This window comes from Neopelma chrysocephalum, unplaced genomic scaffold (genome assembly GCF_003984885.1).
Source record: "Neopelma chrysocephalum unplaced genomic scaffold, ASM398488v2 Primary Assembly neopelma1_23, whole genome shotgun sequence".
In the NCBI taxonomy this organism is placed as follows: Eukaryota; Metazoa; Chordata; class Aves; order Passeriformes; family Pipridae; genus Neopelma; species Neopelma chrysocephalum.
Genome location: NW_020897691.1, coordinates 32,132,855 through 32,153,709, shown reverse-complemented (window position 1 = coordinate 32,153,709; position 20,855 = coordinate 32,132,855). Strand labels below are relative to the sequence as shown.

General features: G+C 35.9%; 1 protein-coding gene across 1 annotated transcript; it reads left to right on the top strand.

The window, feature by feature from the left end:
• Nucleotides 1-87: 87 nt before the first annotated feature.
• Nucleotides 88-20,790, top strand: KPNA5 (karyopherin subunit alpha 5). Its single transcript, XM_027692699.1, has 14 exons — nucleotides 88-219; nucleotides 2,121-2,254; nucleotides 4,511-4,612; nucleotides 4,695-4,794; nucleotides 5,561-5,655; nucleotides 6,463-6,594; nucleotides 6,845-6,933; nucleotides 8,130-8,229; nucleotides 9,815-9,978; nucleotides 11,037-11,115; nucleotides 12,065-12,190; nucleotides 13,226-13,353; nucleotides 14,990-15,168; nucleotides 17,093-20,790. Exons 1-14 carry the CDS (start codon nucleotides 216-218, stop codon nucleotides 17,278-17,280), a joined length of 1,620 nt encoding a protein of 539 aa, XP_027548500.1. The 5' UTR covers nucleotides 88-215; the 3' UTR covers nucleotides 17,281-20,790.
• The last annotated feature ends 65 nt before the right edge of the window (nucleotides 20,791-20,855 follow it).

Sequence of the window (20,855 nt, the reverse complement as noted above, 5' to 3'; positions counted from 1 at the left end):
CGCGCACTTCCCGCTAGGAAGTGCCGTTTCCCGAGCCGGGGCGGGCGCGTGCCGCGCAGAGCCTGCCGGGAGCCGCGGGCCCCGCCCCCAAGCCAGTGCGGCGCGCGGCGGGGCGGCGGCCGCCATCTTGGCCTGAGGTGCGCTGCCGGCGCCGAGCGTTCCGGGACAGGGAGCTCTCGCTTGGAGGGCGGTGGGCGCCGGGCGGCTCCGCTACGATGGGTAAGGGCGGAACAGCGCTAAGAGCCGGCGGGCAGGGGCAGGAGAGGCTGCACCGCTTGCGGGGCGGGGCGGGGTGGGGTGGGGTGGCGTGGCGTGCCGTGGCGTGCCGTGCCGTGCCGTGTCGTGTCGTGCCGTGCCGTGCTCGGTGCAGCCGGGCTCCCCGGCGGAGGCCGGTCTCTTTCTGGCTCTGTCTGGATATTGCCCGCACGGCAGCCCGGCCGGGACTGGGACGGGGTCGTCACGCGCTGTTCTCCGCTTACTCAGTCAAGAGGGCTCTACCGTCATCCCGCTTCCCTGCCCTGCTGCTGATGGAGGGGACTTTCCCACCCCTTCTTCTGGGGACGCAGGTGAAGAGACTCGCTACTCGCTGTGTGTAGCCGAGGTGTGTGTGGGGGGTGTCCGTCCCCTCGGACTGACAGGTCAGCCCTGGTGGTCTCGGACTGGTCAGTCCTGGCGATCTGGGCCGGTGCGAAGCCCCTGGGCAGCGTCCGACCGGGGAGGGGGCGGCGGTGCAGCGAGGCGCGGTGTTCCGGCAGCCTTGTGGAGGCAGGAAGGGGAAAAAAAAAGTAGTATGATAGGTCTTAGTCTAGGCACAGCAGGTGGGCGAGATGCGGGATGTGGTGGGTGGAGGAATTTGGTGATAAAACGGGTGTAGTTTTGCAGCACAGAAGTGCAGGCTCTCTTGAATCTGGATGCCGAAGGTGTGAAACCAGGGGCTGCCAGTCTTCTTGCCCTTATGATGTCTATACCAAAACCCTTGTGGGGGAGAAAGAAGCTATAAATTCGTAAGTTTTTCTTTCTGAAAACAGTTTTTATGAGACCTTCCTTCCCGCTGACCTTCTGTAACTCTTTTTAGAGCTGGTGACTGTGTTTCTTTGAATGTACACTTTGCTTGGCCTGACAGTTTTATTGGCACAACTGAATTAGCAAGGTGTGAATGATTGAGAAAGGGACTGTGTTCTAGGACTAGTTAAGCCAGTAGCGTTGTTGAAAAATTTATCTTTTTATATTATACCTCAAAAGTTATGTGACTGTTGCTAGAAATTTGCTTTAGACAGAGGCACACTTAGCATTGTGGTCCAGAGATGGCAGTAGTTTACTTAGGTTCTTGTGAAGAAAATATGTTTGGTGAAACAGGCAGCTGAGTCTTTGGGGTATCTAGTTGATGTCAGCCTAAGTCTACAGTCTGTTTTCCTCTCATAGCTTGTGTTTATTGCTCAGCAGTCCTTGGTGCTGCTGATATAAAAAAAGACCCCAGACCAAACAAACAAAAAACCCAGAACTGAAAACAAATTACCTCCGCGTGGAAGTTGATGGAGAATGTGAGAGTATGCCTATCTGGGTGCTACTGACCCTTAAAATATTTTTCTGTGTACAGTTTAGAAGGAAATGTAGCATAACCTTTAGATCCTGTTGTGTTTACAAGATAGTGAAAGTAAAGAAACAATGCCATAAGATATTAAATGAAGCAATAATTACTGTAGGTTTTCTTCTTGGTTTTGTCCTTATCGGTAATACATTTAATGTCATCTTTATGAGAGGAGAAATGCAAATTTCTTTACTTGCTGACAGAATAAAAATTTAGCAACAAAATATCTTTGCTTTTTGTTTTGCACTTTGCTTGTAAAACCCATAATTTCTTTTTACAGTAACTTATACCCTTTAATGATGTATCTGGTCCTTGAGATGAACTGTACTTTAATCTGCAGTTTAGAAATGCTTATCTAGGTAAAGATTTTTCTGTGATTTCTACCTTAAAGATTTTTGTTGATGAACTGGGTATTGCAAGCAGATACAGGAATATATAGCTGCTGCTGTAGATACTTTTGTAGTACTAGAGATGGCAGGTTTGTCTTGCACAGTTTGGCCTTTTGGAGTAATTTTTCTTTTTTTTTTAATAGACAACATGGCAAGCCCAGGTAAAGATAACTTCAGAATGAAAAGCTACAAGAATAATGCACATAACCCCCAAGAAATGCGCAGGCGAAGAGAGGAGGAAGGAATCCAGCTTCGGAAACAGAAAAGAGAGGAGCAGGTAAGTATCTTGGTGAGCTGTTAGTTGTTCAGTGCTTGTGAAGCTGTATTCAGATACGTGAAAGGACTTGAGCAGATTCATCTCATGGAGTAGAATCCAGAGCTCCAAGTTGAATCTCTGTTTTCTCTGCAGTCTCAGGAAGCACCAGGCACATCTCAATAGCAGCATAAAATAGTGAACAGAAGCCCTTTTAAGTCACTAGGACACACAGAGGAGAGACCTGTGACTTTAGTCCTTAGTCTAGGTTTACAGATGTGAAACTGGACTGAAAGAATACTCTTATTTCCAGTAAGGATTTGAAACCTTGCATTCTCTTCCAGAGTGTGGGTCAAAGTTTTGCTGTTTGAAGGAGGAGGATTATTTTCATCTTTGATACCATACTGCAAATTGCCCAAGAGCTCTTCTACAGTAACTTAATAAAGTGGCTACCAGTTAATGTCCCTGAATTATTATATAAACATTTGCAGTTGTCCTCACTTAGTGATCAGACTATGTGGAGCAGTGTATAATTTAATAGTTTGTAGTAGTTTTTGATCCCAAAATGTTTAGTAGATTCTTGCCAGGAAGGTAAGGAATGTAGTATGTTTTTCTGATTGGTCTAAAGTAGCTGAAATTGTCTCCAAGACCTATAGTGTGTCTCAGGCACTTATCTACAGTCTACTCTGAGGTAGAAATGCTTACATGTCTAGTGGAAAAGTGGTGCTACTGCATGAAAAAAGAATTTAAGTTATTTGGGCCAGAAAAGTAAGAGTCAGAAGTGGTGTGATACTGGAGCATTTACCTGTGAATGGATAACAGTTCCTGCTGAAAGTTTTGTGTATTTTGTACTACACACTCTCTAGATAAATTATGAAAATAATGTGTGTTTCCTCTCTTATGCTGACTGTTGTAACAATGAGACTACTGTTATGTTCTCCTTGATCCTGGTTTGTTGGACTGGTGTTTTGAAGCTCTTCCTGAAGTGGGGAGAACAAGTTTATGCAGGGAGATGAGACTGCTTTGGTTCAAGAAGAAATTATGAGTGGTAGATAGACCAAACAATAACAGTTTATACATCAAGAGCTTCTGCATCCTTGTTAAGTGCTAGAGAGAATGTCTTCTCTTCCAAAAGAGGAATGTTGTTTCTTCTTCCTTTGTGGGTTTAAATGGAGTTAAACCTTATTTACATTCAGATTCTGCAGTTGTTTTGTGTCCAGGATTATGCCCAATCAGAAGTGTGTTGAACAAGGGAGAGAATGCCTTGGTTTAGGTTCCTGTTTGAAATAGAGCTAGATGTAAACATGGAGTTGTTTCTGCAGTTTTGGAGATGTACAGAAGCAGAAAGCTAGGTCTGTAGACACCTAGAGGACAAAACCATCAGGATTTAGTGGTTTCATTCTTATGCTTACAGGTGAAATCTTAGTCGATGGACTGAGATTCTATCATTTATATTTAAAGGTACCAACATAATATGCTTAGAATTGTTAATTACACTAGCTGTAAGTGTAGTACTGGAATAAAGATAAAAATTTAGGTTTGGCTTCTAGAAGAGAACAGGCCAATGTGAAGGTTTTGCTTGTATGCCGGAAAATGAAGAGGCGCTCATTAAACATAGCATATTAAATACTACAGTGCAGATATGTATTTTGAGCATAGGCAGTGCGTGCAGCCAATTGTAAAGGAATTTTTGGATACAGAGAATGTTTAATGTTGCGTAGTTTGAAAGTTTACCTTTGAAGCTATGCTATTTTTTATCCAGCTATATTAAAATAATGTTTCTACTTTAATATTTCTGCAACTGTGTATGAAATGCAGTTGAGGGGAGGAATGCCGTGTGCTGAAATACAAACATTGGCTATGTATTGATGATTTTAGCCTATAAACTAAAAAAAGGAAAGTAGCTTGTAGAATACTGTTTCCTGCTTAAAAATGAATGCTAATTATAAGGGATAAAAGAATCAAAGTAAAAAGATTTGTATCTTCTTTTTCTTGCATGTGGAAAAATTTATGGATCTTTGATAACTAATAAGAACTTCAGTTTTTAAATGTCTATCTGAAGTGTTCCTGTGCAGTTTGTCAGGATACAGATATAGTAGCATTTTTATCCTTTATGCTATTTAAACTTTTTTGTAGGATTCCCTTTGCGTGGATGAGTAGGAAGGTGAATAGTTAGAATTCTTTGACTGGTATTGGTGAAAGCATTTCTTCAGGTGTATATCACCAGTACCCACTCTATGGTAAGTTCTAACGTCTCCCAAAAATTTTTCCTTCGTTTAGCTGTTTAAACGCCGAAATGTTTCTCTTCCGGGAAATGAAGAATCTATGGTAGAAAGTCCAATTCAGGATCCTGATGTCAGCTCTACTGTACCTATTCCAGAGGTAAATACTTTAGAGTGTGTTTGAAATGTTATCTATTAATGTGCATACTGCTAGACATAAGAAATCTTCCTTGCGTTTTTAGGAAGAAGTTATTACAGTAGATATGGTACAGATGATTTTTTCAGATGATCCTGATCAACAACTCACAGCAACTCAGAAATTCAGAAAATTGCTATCTAAAGGTAGGGAAATATTGCCTGATTTTTCTATTTGCTTCCTTCTGTCTTATTATGAATTATACTTACAGTCAGTTAACCTTTAGTTATGTTTAACTTTAAAATAGAGCTTTCAGAAACTTCTAGTTCTGTTTATTGAGAAACTCTGCCAAATCTGTTCCAACCTAATGGCTAAATACAGAAAGCTTCATTATTCTAATGCTAAGTCTTTCAGACAAAGTAACAAAAACAAGGATGTTTTGATTGAGGTGTCCAGGGCAGTAACTAACTGCACACTAACGTGTGTAATTGTTGCAGTGATTCAGTTGCTGATTCTCATTCTGTAATCAATGGGAGAAAAATTACATGGCTGCCAAAGAACACTTGCAACTTGTTTTTGTTGGGACTGTAAGACATGCTGGTCTCATTTAAACTGGTCTTTGTATAGCATGATAGGCAAAGGTGTGCTTGGTCATTTAAAATAGTATCTAATCATAATTGCTCTTCCACTGGCCTGAATGGTTGAAGGAACAGTGTTTTGTGTTACTAACATGTGAATGGATAGTAGTATGTGTTACCATTATTATACATAATAGGGTGTTTACTAAGTTGTAGCACTCTGGAGTGATGATCCTGCAGTCTTCTCAAGTCAAAAGAAGTAACTCCTTCATTTGAAAATAAAATGGTTGAATGAAATTATGATAAGAACTGCAGATCATATATGTTTTGTGTTATACTGAAAAAGTAATTTATTTGGTCTTTTTACACAGATAAGTTTGTTTTTATTCCCTAGAGCCTAATCCACCTATAGATGAAGTCATACAAAAACCAGGAGTAGTACAGAGATTTGTGAAGTTTCTAGAGAGGAATGAGAATTACACTCTGCAAGTGAGTTTGGCTGGTACTGATTGGGGGTTTGGAATGGGATTTAGAAACTTTGCAAAAGAGCTTTGGAAAGCACATGTTGTTCTGGTGGGGTTTTTTAATAACCACATTTCATTATTTTTAACCGCTAAAGCCATACATTTTAGCTATTGCTGCTAAAATTGTGACTTGACTCTTGTGAATTTCAGAGTAGTCTTTAGAGTGATGTGTTCAGCTGCACAAATAGTTGGGTGTTGAAAACAGAAGGTGTTCAAGAGGATTTGCAGTTGTATATTAAGCATCAGCACTAATGTGTGAGCAAAATAGGTTTTGCTTGTGTTGAATATTTTTTAGTACTTTTCAGATGAAATCTTAGAAAATAATAAAAAATACAGAAAAGCGAAAGACTTGTTTGAAATAGAAAATCTTCACGAAATATCTAATTAGCGGTAGGGGTAACTAGTTGTGTTTACTTGCCCATGGGAATGGCAGTTAGGCCTTGTGGACATTCATACCAGAAGAATTAACTTAATATAGAGTAAACAAAAGGGATTTTTACTAGTTAATAGTGATTTGAGGTCTTTCTTACAGTTAGTGCTGTAAGCCAAAACATAAAAATAATGGAGCTACTGAAGGTTCTTACTAAATAGAGATTTTGTCAACGCCAAGTATTTTACTGAATAGAAGGTACTCTAATAGTAATTGCATTTCAGTGTCATAGGAAAAAATTTGGAAAATTAACCTCTGTAGCTCTAATGTCAAACTGTATTTCATGAATTTAAATTTTACTACTGAGTATTTTAACATGGTCGTCTTTGTGCTCCTCAATAGTTTGAAGCAGCTTGGGCCTTGACAAACATAGCATCTGGAACTTTCTTACACACCAAAGTTGTAATTGAAACCGGAGCTGTTCCCATTTTTATTAAGTTGCTTAGTTCAGAACATGAAGATGTACAGGAGCAAGTAAGTGTTTTCTTGAGGGGTTTTATAATTCCTTAAAATTCCTTTATGAATGTCTTTTTTGGGGTGTGTGGGGTTAGAGAGGCTACTACCAGTTGATCTGTCTCTAGAAAGATAAAAATGTACTGTCAGTGTATTTTTTCCCTCATGGATTTTTTTCTATTCTATAACATCTGCTGTAGAAAGTATAGATTATCTGTAAAAGTTGATTTGCAAGCATGTATAAATTCACTTGAATGCTTTGCTTTTTAAGGCAGTGTGGGCTCTTGGGAACATTGCTGGTGATAATGCAGAATGCAGAGACTTTGTTTTGAACTGTGGAATATTACCACCCCTCTTGGAGTAAGTATTGTAAACTAATACTGTAACTATAGCATACATGTATAGATAACTGTCAACTTCAACTTAAAATACACTTGAAAAGAATATAAGCTTTTTTCTAAATTGAGAATGCTGCTTTTTTTATTTTATCACTATGAATCTAGTGTTTTGGATTGTGTGAGATTCATGCATATTTTTAATTAATTAGTCCAGGACTGGAAGCTTTCCAATGTTTGAAAAAGGAGAGAAGTGTTATTTCACAGATGTGAAATGTCTGTGTTGTGCAGAACTCTGTGTTGCCAGATTTCTGGATATATAGGCCGGAAGACATGATTTAATTCACACTTGTGTGTTTCCAGCTGGCTGGGCAATAGCGTGGTTTCCCCACCTTTGTCCGGTAGCTCCAAGCTCCAGTCTTCCTATTTATCTATTTGCTTGTTGAGATGAGCTGAGAGAGTAGTTGTTACATGAGCTGTGTTCCACTAGAAGATTTCTCTTCATTAGGAGTATCATTCCAGCATTTACATAGGCTTACGATTGTATGGAAGGTAGCTTCATCACAGGGAAAAAAATTGCACAACACAAATTTTGTCCTGTTTATTACCTCTTAAAGTAACGAAATTGTAAAATAGCTTAAAATAGCAGAGAAGAATGTAATTACCTTCATCAAGGGTTTAAAGGATTAGCAGTTTTAGACATTTTGGTCCATATCAGGAAGTGAACCTGATTTTTCAGGTATTCACTCTTTCATGTTCTGTTTGGCAAAAACAGTAAAGTGTTAATTTTTTTAGAAGGTCTTTGAAGTTCTATCTAACTTTCTTATGGAACTATTTTTATTATTATTAATTGCATTCTCTGAGTGAAACTATCAAATTCATTCAAGGGAGGGCCGCATCTCCTAGCCCCTTCTAAGGACCCTCAGAAAAATTAGTTGAATGATTTTTCATATAAGCAATGGTTTACTTTATATGCATATACTCTATATGCATATAGAATGAGATGTCCCCACAAAATAATCTGTTGAAATTCAGTTGATTTTAGGAGTGTAAATGTAAGATTGCAGCCTGTAAGCTATGAAGAGAAATAAATTTAAACTAGTGCCCAGTAATAGGATTTGTCTTCCAGATTTGAGGTAGTGTTGGTAATAATAGACATGAAATTACTTAACTTGTTAATAAGAAATCACTCTTTTTATTATTGTTGTCTCTCTTTCACAGGCTGTTAACAAATTCAAATCGTCTTACAACAACTAGAAATGCAGTCTGGGCTCTCTCAAATCTTTGCAGAGGAAAGAACCCACCTCCAGACTTCAGTAAGGTATAATAAAGCAGTAATTTTGAGAAATCAGAAAGCTAAAGAATACTTATGTTTGTAATATTTTATAATAAACAGAATCTTTGAATCTGGATATAGACTCCATTTTATGTTTTTAGTGTCCTCACAGTTTTGTCCATCTGTTGTATCCAGGAAAAAATCATCTACTTTGATACCTATCAACAATAAAATCCCATCACTTAAAAACTTGAGACTATAGTTAGTCAGATGCAAATAGTCATTCACTAGTGTGAAATGATGGACAAATTATACATTCAGCACCAAACCCTTTGGGGCTGTATTTTCTCCAGAACTGTTTTAGAGGATATGAGTTATGATTGAAGCTTTTTTGATTTTTTTTTTGTTTATTTTATGATTGTGAGTGCACGCTGCATGATTAAAATTTTGAGTTTTCTGCTCTGTCAGATGCAGTTAAATCAGAGTATGACAACAGGAGTGATTTGCCTGTATGCTCTCCCCTTTTTATCTCTTCTCACTAGTATGTGGTTATAAAGACAGGATCACTGTAGAGGTTAGTACGAGTTTTAGATTCCTATTTTCAATATGAAATTAATTCCTGGTAAGGTTAATGACATGAAAAAACTGAACATTGGATATGCTGGTAAAAGAGAGGTTAATTAATCATTGATCTGGAACAAGTTTACCTCATGAGTTAGTAATGGTACTTAATAATTCTTGAACAGATAATAACAAAAAGGGAGGATTTCTGATGTCAGTTAATCAATTACCTCACGATTGCTCTGCCTAAGTTAAATTTTTTAGTAGTGTTTTGTTCTGGTAGAGAAAAACCAACAAGATTTCTTGCTACTTGAACACAAACATTCAGAGGAAAAGGATGCCCTGTAGGCAGCTGCTGATAAGAACAGGCCCTTTGCTTTTTGCCCTTTGCAATAGCACCAGCTGGACACGTAATGGAGGCTGAATTTGCGTAAGCCACGTAAGATAAAAAATTAAGTTCTGCAAAGAATATGAAATTCCCAAGCTGTACAGCAGAAACCTGTCAGGTTCCAAATGGTGTTAAGATGGTCTAGTTTATTTGGCTTTGTCTGTGTGTAAGTTAGTGGATATAAGGGCAGAGAGTACAGCTGCAGGGAGAACTGAAATCAGACATTGCTTGTTTGATTGGTTTGGTGAGTGTCGGGTCCTCTGTGAACTACTCTAAGTTGGTTATTGCAAGGAACTGCCAGTACTCCTACAAAGACAGCAATAAAAAACCCTTATTTTATTTCTTTGGAATTCTGTTCCCTAAGTGATCAAAAAAAGCATTAGTAATTCCTGATCACCTGGTTACTTGTAAAAGCAGATGTTGTTTTGTTTAAGCTGAGCAATTATATACTTAATATAATATCTGTAAATAAATAGTCTATGAATCAGAATTGATCCAATTTGCCAGTTTGAATTGGATATCTAGTTTAATCAGAAAGTGTTCCACCTAGGTCCTGATTGATTAAAGAGCTCGTGTACTTTGGCAGTAAATAGTTTTGCACATTTATGCCTTTGCAGAGTGTTCTCTGAAACTTGAAAAATACGGAACACCTAATTTTATGCAATATTTTCTTTAACCTAGGTTGCTCCTTGCTTAAATGTTTTATCAAGATTGTTGTTCAGCAGTGACCCAGATGTGTTAGCAGATGCTTGCTGGGCCCTGTCCTACCTTTCAGATGGACCCAATGATAAAATTCAAGCTGTTATTGATTCTGGAGTGTGTCGAAGATTGGTAGAGCTGCTTATGTAAGTATTCTCTTCACCAAATAGATCTCTTACTGTTAATATTAAAATGGAGCTGTGTTTTCTCACCTCAAGTCTTTATTTTTGTGAGAAGCAATGAACATGAATTCAATCTGAAACCTTTTAAGCTTCTTGCTAGGTTGCTTGGCTCCTGGGATTATTCCTGAGACTGACAGTGAAAAAAAGTTTTCTTCACATTATTCCTTTGTATTCTTCAAAATTTAATGCAGGATTTCATATACATATAGGAATAGAAGGGTGAAGACTGAAGACCAAACTCGAATTGAAAATTAATTTCTTATCTTATTTTTGTTTTAATGTCACTATTGTATTTTCCTTTCTGGGAGATGTAATTGCAATATAGACAGTTCTTGGACTCAACAAAGTCCAGAGGCAGGCTTGAGCCACTTTTGAACTGTTCCAATATATTTGGTTTATGGTTCATTATTTTCCTTGAAAGGAAGACTAAATCCCTGTGTTCGCATGAGACTGCAGAGTGGGTCAGGGATAGTAGTTCCCAGCATTGACAGCTCAGCACAGTTCCCTGTGAAAAGCTCATTTGTACAGCTGTCAGAAGAGGTGAGCTTCTCTTCCATAGAAGCTCCAGGACAAGTAAGTAATTTCCTTCCCCCACACCTCAGGCAACTGAACATGGACTTCATGTGTACTGGCTTCTAGGATTATCGACCTACAAAAGAGGGGAGTTCGCTTAACAAAGGGAGGCTATACACCAAATAACACCCCTTTTGTTTATGTGGATGTGGAATGATGTATGTTCCAGTCTTGTATTTAGTAACCCTTGAGCTTGGTGAAATGGATCTGCTGGGCTGATAGATTGCTCTAAGTTGTGTTGTTCCATAGAGGTGCCCTTTCTTTGAATCAGCAATGCAGTTGTGGGCTTGCAGTAGTCAAAGTTGGCTAAGAAGAGGGGAGTTGTAATAAGTAATGCAGTATTTTCTATAACTAAAAATTTAGCACCTGAAGGAAACCGTAGTTTGCTGAAAATACAAAATTATACTTTAACACTTGGTAATATCAAGTAATTTAATATTTGTCTCCAGGCATAATGATTACAAGGTGGTATCCCCTGCATTAAGAGCAGTTGGAAATATTGTTACTGGGGATGATATCCAAACACAGGTAAGATTAGTTGATTAAAAAAAATTATTTGGCAAGACAGAATTTTGGAAAAATTGTGACAAAATACATGTCCAGTACAGATATCTGCATATGTCACTGAAAGAGGCTCTGTAGAAATCTATCATTAATTTGACAATTTAGGCTGCTATTTTAAACATTAAATTAACGCGAGAATGAACTTTTTTTTTACAGCATTGTAGATAGTTGATTGCTTTGTCCCTGTATGGTACTGTGACTGTTGCTTCCTTTTTTTTTTTCCCTCTTTACTGGGGTTTCAGTTGGTTATTATGGTTCCCCTTTTTTCAGTTTTAAAAGGCAGTCAGAGTTTTCACTTGTAAGCAATTGTGATACACAATTTGTCTATGTATTTGTATGCGGTAGTCTTACTGATGTAATTTGTTCTAAAGATTTATTTTTTTTAAATTTAGGCAACGTAATTGAGTTTGAAGCAATGCAGAAAATATCAAGTCAGGTCCTGCTTTAGAAAGAGTTGTGTCCAAGAGGCTAACAGAATTAGTGTAAAAGCAAAACAAGGAAAAAGGTTAATTACATAAGTTGTGAGCAAAATCCTCTCCTCTAGAGTTAAGAAATTACATAGAAAACCTTTGTCTCTTAAAAAAAACGCACCAACAAATAACTACAAATTACTAGTACACTTCTCAGTTATTTTGAGTTACTCATATTTTAGCCTTAAGCAGCCTTATTCAGTCTTGCTGTTGTCAGTCTTTTGGTCTGAACTTAACAGAAGGCAGATTCTTTGAAATTACTGGATTGTCAGTTCACACACTAGAGCTTTGAACACATAATTTTGCAGGATGTTGTCTATCATACTTTGTATAATATAAACATGTTGCAAAATCTTTTGAAGTTATCCCTAAAATACTCTTTTTTTTAATAATATATATATGTATATTGTGCAACCCAATTTTCAATTCTCAAATTATTTTAGGTGATTCTAAACTGCTCTGCATTACCCTGTCTCTTGCACTTGCTTAGTAGTCCCAAGGAATCCATTAGAAAAGAAGCGTGCTGGACTGTTTCTAATATAACTGCAGGAAACAGAGCTCAGATTCAGGTAAAGCATGTGAATTTGTTACTTGATTGGTTTTGTTTGCATTTTACTACTTCGCCTGTTTTCCTTCATGAGGACAGTAGATACTGCATTGACTCCGCATTATTTTAGTTGTGTCTACAATTTTACCTAACTTAAATATTTTCTTCTAAATTTTCAAATACTATTTTAAAGAAAAATAGCTGTCATGATTTGTACTAGTGAAGCTGTTAAATTTCTCTCAAAGGGATTTGACTTATGCTTATAGAACAAACAAAAGGATACTTCTCTTAGATCTGATTTGAAGACATATTTTTCCTTGTGGGAGCATCATCTACTGCTACATTCTCTATAATTTTATTCTGCATTGTAATATATGTATTAAAGTAATAAGAAACATTTTTAAAAATTTGAAACAAAACATCTCGCATAAATTTGTCCAGTGAAAAGTGGACTGATTTGGAATGTTGATAATTTTTTTTGAATAAAAAACCTGTGTAATTTTATCAATGCTGAGTTGTATTTTTGTGGAAATTACTAAAATCCTGACTATTGTTCCAGGTGTCTGGAGGTTCTAATGGATAAAAATGAGAATTGTGAATCAGGGGACATATTTCAATATGATTTTTTCCTCTTCTACATCAATCAGAGATGAAAATGTTACTTCTTGATGTAACTTAAAATACATAATGAAGTCTCCGATTACAGACATAGTCTCTCTATGGAGACCTCAAAACTAAAAGTGAAAGTTTGTTCCAAGGCTTGATCCTCAGTTCAAAAACCAAGAATGTGTTTTATGATTTTTAAATGGGCCAATCCAGTAAGCAGTGTTCTGTCCACCAGAAACAGAGAAATGGAAAAAGAACATATTCTGATGACTGCTGCAGTGCGGTGTCAGAATAGTTCTGAATTTTTAGTTTAGCATTTCTAGTTTGTATGGCACCTTCTAACAAAATATTCTTTGCTTTTATATCAGCAGGCATCACTAACTTTTGTACTTAAGGTTATTAGTGTTTTGAAATCTCAATTATCATAAAATACTGCAATTTTATCTCTTAGGCTGTTATAGATGCAAATATTTTTCCAATACTGATTGAAATTCTTCAAAAAGCTGAATTTCGCACCAGAAAAGAAGCAGCGTGGGCCATAACTAATGCCACATCAGGAGGAACCCCTGAACAGATCAGGTAAGTTTGTGCATGTTACTATTTTCTCTGCCTAAGTATCTTCTCTAGGGCATTTGGATTTCTGGATTTGAATCTTGGCAATCATAGCAAGAAAATCATAGCCTCAATTCTTGAAGCTGTGCAGGGACTAAACATAGAAATTCAGAAAAATGAGAGAAATACATGCAGCAAACTTAATAAATTCACCAATACTGCTTTGTGTCAGTGGTATTACACCTATGGCTTTCACAGGGTTATCTTCCAGAGCTGATATTACATTGCCAAACACAGTTGGAACAGCTGATGAACAGTTTCAGTGTTTGAAAATGGAAAACTTTGGGTGGGTCATTTAGAAAACTTTTGCAATGGAATTGTGTATTTGTGGAGAGACATCATGAATTTTAGTGGTTTCTTCATGTATTTTAAATTCACTGTAAGTATTATTTTAAAGCAGATATCTAAACTCCTTTTTCAGAACTGAGTTTGATCAAAATTTTATTGTCAGTAGGTATTATATGCTGCAAAGATAGGACTTCTTGAATTGCCAGAATAAAATACTCTCTGGTTTCTCTGAATACTGTCAGCATAATCATCACTTATAAATCAGTTTATCACTTACTGATTCAAAATTACTGTATTATTTGGAAACTGGAACTGAAAGGGGTGTGATAACTCTTCCAGCATATTTGGGAGATCTGTTGCAATAAGTGCATGTTCATTTATTTAAAATGTAAATAATCCTGGTTTTCTTATAACCACTAAGTGTTATCAGAGGTAAGGAAAGCGTGTTGGTATTTTTTGTTTATTTTTTAATTTGATCACTTGTATAATCTTAATATTTAGCATTTAAAAAATTTTAATTCAGGTTCTTCAAACACTTACTGTTCTACACATAGTAAATGTGCATGAAATACCATAACAATAGTTTCTCATCAAAAGTAGTTATATTATCAGTGTCGTGAGATTTTAGCCCTTCTCATGTCCTCAAGGTACTACTGTCTAACTGCAGGAAATTTAAAACTACTAAATAAACTATATTTAGGCAAACATTGCTGTCTTCGTTTTACTTACACACTGGAAACGAGGACACAGGTTATGACTTCCTGAAATTTATACACACTTTTGTTCAAAATTGGAAAAGGGAAAGAGATACTCAGAATCCCACTATTTTTTTCTTTGTATTTATAATAATGTCCTTCCCTTTATTATAAGTGATGCTAAGATCTTCATGAACTTCTAGTGTGGACTCTGTTAGCACAGAGCAGTGTCCAATGTTCTTATGTGTATTTAAGATGTTTACTTGATATTTTTACTACTACAAAATTTTGACTGCCTGAGAAAAGAACTTTCAGCTAAAACTTTTATATTCAGTTAAATCCATCTGAAGATCATAAGTGAAAAGAAGTTGAAAAGGCTGCGGATTCCACACTCCAATTAGGAATACACACATTAAATTTTCTTATTAAGATAAATTGTAATATTTATTCCATTTCAGGCTTTTATCTTTGTGTTGTTGCATGTTTTAGAAATTCTTTTGTTTCAGCCACTTCTTATAGCAAAAGTAAGTACCAATAGTAGTAGACTGGCATGTCAGAATAAACCTGCTGCATTATCAGTTCTTCTTTTCCCCTCCCTCTGTTTTTCTTCTGTTACAAAGGTATTTGGTAGCACTAGGTTGTACCAAGCCTCTTTGTGACCTCCTCACCGTGATGGATTCAAAAATAGTACAGGTGGCTTTAAATGGACTTGAAAATATTCTGCGTCTTGGAGAACAAGAGTCTAAACAAAATGGAATGGGCATTAATCCTTATTGTGCCCTTATAGAGGAAGCATATGGTAAGAAAATACTTCTTGTAAAACTACATACCCGAACTTTTTTATTCCAGACTGTAAAAATAAAACCATTGTGAGTAATTTTGAAATTTGTAGGTAAGTTTATTACAAGAATTACTTCAAGCATAAGCAGACATAAGATATGATAAATGAAGTAATGTAACATGGTGGGAAAAGTGGTTAAATACAGAAAACATCTGGGTGTTTTATCTGTGGTCAGTTTATGAAATGTCCCTCTAGAGAAACATTCTCAGAAGTATTTTAACACAGGTGTCCTAGTCTATTGGAGTCATGCTTTGCATAAGTTTATCAGTCATTCTTAAATATAATTTTTATAACTTTAATACTGATGCCTTAAGGTCCTTTTAGTTTTTTGATTTTTCTACTTTTTATAAGTTTTATAAGTAGTTATATAGCAGAAGTAGATTTTAAAAAACCCTTACCCCTTACCCTTAGCATAGTAACTACACACATTCCCCAACGCTATTATCCCATTCCATGCTCCCCATATCAATTATCCCTTGAATTCCATTAGAAAATGTTTAGTCTCTTGTCAAGGTAGGCCTATTCTGTTTAGGCGTCAATACATAGTCCTGACTGGTGCAGTTTCATTACCAACAGGGGTGCAAGATCAGGGTTTGTTTTACTGACTCCCAAAGTTGGATCAATTTTTAGCATAGTAAGTATCAGTAACAGCAAAATCAACTTCAGACCATAAAACTGAGCAAGTTTTTCCTTGTGATAGTATTTTCTTCTTCTTATAGAAGTTATTGAATTGAACCATGTTTTAAAGGCAGACTATTAAAAATAATTTGTGGAATTCCAAGACTGGAGGCTTTTGATTTAACAAAATCAGTGTTAAAATTGGCTTATAATGAAATTGGCATTATTTATGGAGAGTTATCTTTTTTTTTAGCTCTGACCTAACAAAACTGGCAGACATCTGTATTTCAGAAGCTGCTAGTAACAGTTCTAGTTGACCACATTATATCTGATTAGATGGTACTGACTTTTCTGTAAAGCAGTCTTTGAATCTGAATTGCCTGTTACAGAGTTTTATTTCTAAAATCAAGTACATCGTTGAAGAACTTCGCAATTTAATGTTTAAGAGGAATAAGCACTGAATACTATATTGGAATTTATTCTGTTCCAGATTTTGAGTCCATTCATAATTTTAACTGTTGAATATCTAGGTTCTCTTTTTCCCTTACCACTTAGGCATAGGCTACTGAAGCTGCAGAGTATAAGTTCAAGAAGGGAAAACAGTTTATTATATCACCCTCACTGCTTTAGCCTCTTAACTGAGGCCTTTATCTTGCCCTTAATCCAATTTAAGTGAAAACTGAATTATTTAAAATAGCTAACCAGCAATTTTGTATCAACCTAACTGACAGCCAAAGATTTAATTCAGCCAACAGAGGAGAGGTGGTTATGTCCTCTAGCTTGCACATGATAAGCCTTTGGAAAGATAATATCTTCAAATCTCACAGTTACATTAGAAAAAAGATACCAGACTGTGCCAGTGACTACTACGTGATTGGAGATAGAATTCAGAGTTGGGGAAGACTGAAAGAGTAAAAGAAAAGAAACTGGCATATGAGAAATTGTTATAGCAAACAGTTTTATGCTATCCTAATTCTATACAGATTCAATTTCTTTATAGGCATGGCATGTTTCTTTGGAGATACTATAGCCTGCTCCCCAGTTTAACCGATATGCTTTTAGCATAGTTTTAAAATTGATTTGGACAGCAGAAAATGAAGTAGAAATACGTGGGTTGGGAAATTAACAATCAATGATAATGAATTGAGGTGATTTGGGATTGCATTTTTTTATTTAAGAAGTACCATGCTGTAAGCTGTTTCTCTTTGAATTCATCATTCATTTAAGCAACTAGATTTTTGAAAATGTTTTCTTTTGAATTTAGGACTTGATAAAATTGAATTTCTTCAGAGGCATGAAAACCAAGAGATCTACCAAAAGGCTTTTGAACTTATAGAACATTATTTTGGTGTTGAAGAAGAGGACTCTAGTATTGCACCTCAGGTGGATGAAAGTCAGCAGCAGTTTGTGTTTCAACAGCAGGAGGCTCCAATGGAGGGTTTCCAGCTCTAAACTACTGAAGTGAATACAAGCGTAAAATTTAAACACTTGTACGGTTTGGGTTTTGGTTGTTTGGTTTTTTTTCTCAGAGGGCTTTTCTTCCTGGCCAAAGTTAGAGGAAAAGCTGAATATGTTTTGCAGAAATAGATGAAAAAGCAGCTCATGCACTTTCATATATTGTGTTAGAGACAACTGTTCTCTGTTTTATATTTGTGTTTTTCATTATCTCCTATGTACAGAAAACAACTGTGAGTAATCATGTCTAAAAGCATTAAATGTGATTTAACAAGAACTGTTAAGCTAAGACTTGGTAGAATTTTAGGTAGTGGTTCTGAATTTTTCATACAGTCTCAAACTTCATATCAGCAATACAGTTACTGACAGTTGCATTTTTGGCAGTAAGCTTGACTTGCCCAGTCTCTATCAAATCTACCTCTTGTACTGAAGCAGAAACATTGTTTCAAAACCAAGGTGTGAAACAAAGAAGAGCTTGTAAGAAGCTGAATTGGAATGTGAAAAATATTTATTTAAATTGTGAAACTTTTATTCATTACTTACTTTACAACACACTGTTGAAGTTTATTTATAAAATGTATTTAAAGACATAATAGATATACGTATATAATGCTAATTACCTGATATAATACTGAATATATGAAAAGGTTTTTTCTGAATTATGTGGGAAGAAGACTATTTCAGAAATTTTCAAATTGGAATCAGCAGAGAGCTTGCTGGTTGTTTGATGCTGGCTCTGTAATGAAAGCTGCTAAATGACATTAGAAGTCAGCCACAACTCAGTACTTTGCAGTGGAAGCAGTTGCTGTAGTTACCACAAGAATGCTGCAATTATGAATGACAGAGATGGTGATTTGCACAAGTCACCAAGCAGATGGTTTACAGCTGTCTTCTGTCAAAATGTGGTAACACCACTTCAGTTTGAGAAACATTGTTTGCCTTTCTAGTACAGTAGCTTCTTAAAAGTTTAGACAGTAGGTGTTGTTTTTTGACCAAATATGCTACCGCCACTTGAATTGTTCCTTAAGTTAACGAATTCAGTTTTCTTTTGATAAGACAGTAGAAATACTGCAGTGAAGAATGAATAGTGAATCACTCCTTTCGAATTGAAGGAAAAGTTTGTTGTACTGTAAATAGCATTAAGTATGTGGACACCAAAACTAACTAGAAGTTATTGTCATCTAAATATTTAGGCTCTACCATATACCGTGTTTGCTGTTAAACACTAACAGAAATAGAATTCTGATATTTTATGTTAACAGTTTTGAATACAGAAAAATGTATACTCTGCTTCAACTTGCATATAAGTAGTGTTTCTGGTGTATTAGTAGTATATATTGTTTGGAGAAATTAATACTTTGGGTTATCTCTGAAGTATTGCTATTTTTTGTTACCTGTAATTAATGTATTAACATCAAACTCCTGGGTTAAGTGAAATCCTTGACATATGAAAGCACTTGATGCTTCCTAAAAAGCTGCAGTTTAAACTTCAAATCACTCACCCATGGCACTGTGCTTATCACTAAACAATATTTTAATGCACTGAAAAAATACAGGTTAAAGGTGGTATCATTTACAGTACCATTTTATATTTAGAATTTTTTTTACATGCAAGTTAAGATTCTAAGATGTTTCACTTTGATGTTACAGCAATATATTCTATATTGTAATTGAATGTGGGACTTGAAGTGGATTTTCTAAGATAAATGGTCAGTTTTGACTAAGATGTAACTGGGAGGGAAGAAACCTCCCTTTGAAGTCTTTTTAGTGGAAGATAGAAGTGTAAGAAGTGTAAATAGGAGTGCTGTTACTTTATGAACTCTGAATAATGGGATATTTTAGCAAATGACACTTTAAACCTAGATTTGTACAGCATACAACAGTTTTGAGTAGTGTGATAATATTGAGTACAGCTGCCAAATTTTCATATAATGTTAGGTGATTGTACTTATGACCTTTTTACTCTCATAGTTTTAGGTTTTCATACACCAACCTTCCTTCTTTCACATGCTCTCCCCTTCACCCCCCATCTATCAAAGTACAGGGTAACAATCATGGAAATCTACCAAGATTAGTAGTAAATGCTGAATTTCAATATTGTTCTAGTGTAAGAAAATTATTCAGGTAACAGGGTATGTCTTTGTTTCTAACAACCTTGTTTTGATAACAACCAGCTGTGCCTGCTTTTTATTTGAAGAACCCTGTAAAAACTACATTTATAAGCCTCTCTTATTTAAACCAAATCTGAGCTCTGAAAGTCTTGGTTGAAAGACTTGAAAATGAAGAAAAGAGGGGACATTTAAAGTATTCTATTTGTTTCAAAGGAATGTCTTCAGTTGTGTGAATATATTATTCTATGTGTGTGAACAGTTAGTGACTGCACTTTACACATTTAGATAAACTGTATTTCATGCCTCTGATACATTTAAATGGAACAGTTTAAAAGGGAACTAAAATCGGTGAACTTTGGATATGAAAATCATTATTTAAACTCAACATTTGGTTTACCCTAAAATTGTTAAAAAGTAATGCTGAAAATCCTTTAAAGGATAAATATACAGGATGGCCTCTCCTATCTTATCACTGGGTTTACTTCATACTTTGTTAAAAGCACATAAATGAACAATATAAAATCAGAGATTATGACTTAAAGTCAACTCTTTTTTACTCATTTGCAGGAAGGGGCATGATTGTGATGATTTTGCCTAAACAAATGAAACCAATATGGAGAGAAAAACAAAATAAAATTGTGATATGAAAGTGTCTTAAAGTTTGCTATCTAATACAGAATCTGAAGTCCCCCATCAGTTACAAAGTCTATTTAAAAATATAGGGTTTTGGTTTTATTAAAAGGGTACCATTTGTTCCGTTTAAATGTGAATACTAACTAGCTAATCTATGCAACTATGCAGAGCATAAGATTTTTTTATTAGTTCCCTTCTCTTGTTACACTGAATCATATCTAATTTTTTCATCATTGCACTTTTGTCCAAGGACTGGTTCATACAGCTTTTTAATTTTCTAGTATTTGCTTTGAACACTGTTGCTAGCAGCAATCAGAAAATAGTGATAATGTTGGCACAGAAATGTTAGCTGTAGAACAAGTTTGCAACTGGAAACTATTTATTGTTGGACCTGTCTTTAAGAAAATAGTAAAGATGCACTATTGTCTTTCCTCTGTGGTTAATTCTCAGTTGGTTTAAATGTATTAAATTGTACAACTGAAGGTTTTTGTAATAGGTGGGAAAATGGATATGTGAACTTCAACTGTGACCTTAAGAGTTCTCTGAAATCTGGAATGAGAAATTTCGGCAACTTATGGCACAATGTCTTCATGTAATGTGTGGAAACTACATAACCTATATTAACTTCAGATAGTAATAGTGCATCTTTAAATCCAGGCCAAAGGCCCATTACTGTAACAGAACACATATGAGTAGTATGCAATATTATGGAATGTTAAATCTCCAAATACCGTACAGAAACCAATAAAACCTATTTTACAGATGTTTATTGTATTTATTTAGTGGTTCAATAAGTGTGGCTTCTTAAACTAGGAAATGCAAATACCA

Excerpts from the sequence above, each read along its gene's own strand:
- KPNA5 (XM_027692699.1), top strand. Across the intron at positions 5,656-6,462 it reads ATGAGAATTACACTCTGCAA|TTTGAAGCAGCTTGGGCCTT; the intron begins GTGAGTTTGGCT and ends GCTCCTCAATAG. Across the intron at positions 15,169-17,092 it reads CCTTATAGAGGAAGCATATG|GACTTGATAAAATTGAATTT; the intron begins GTAAGAAAATAC and ends TTTTGAATTTAG.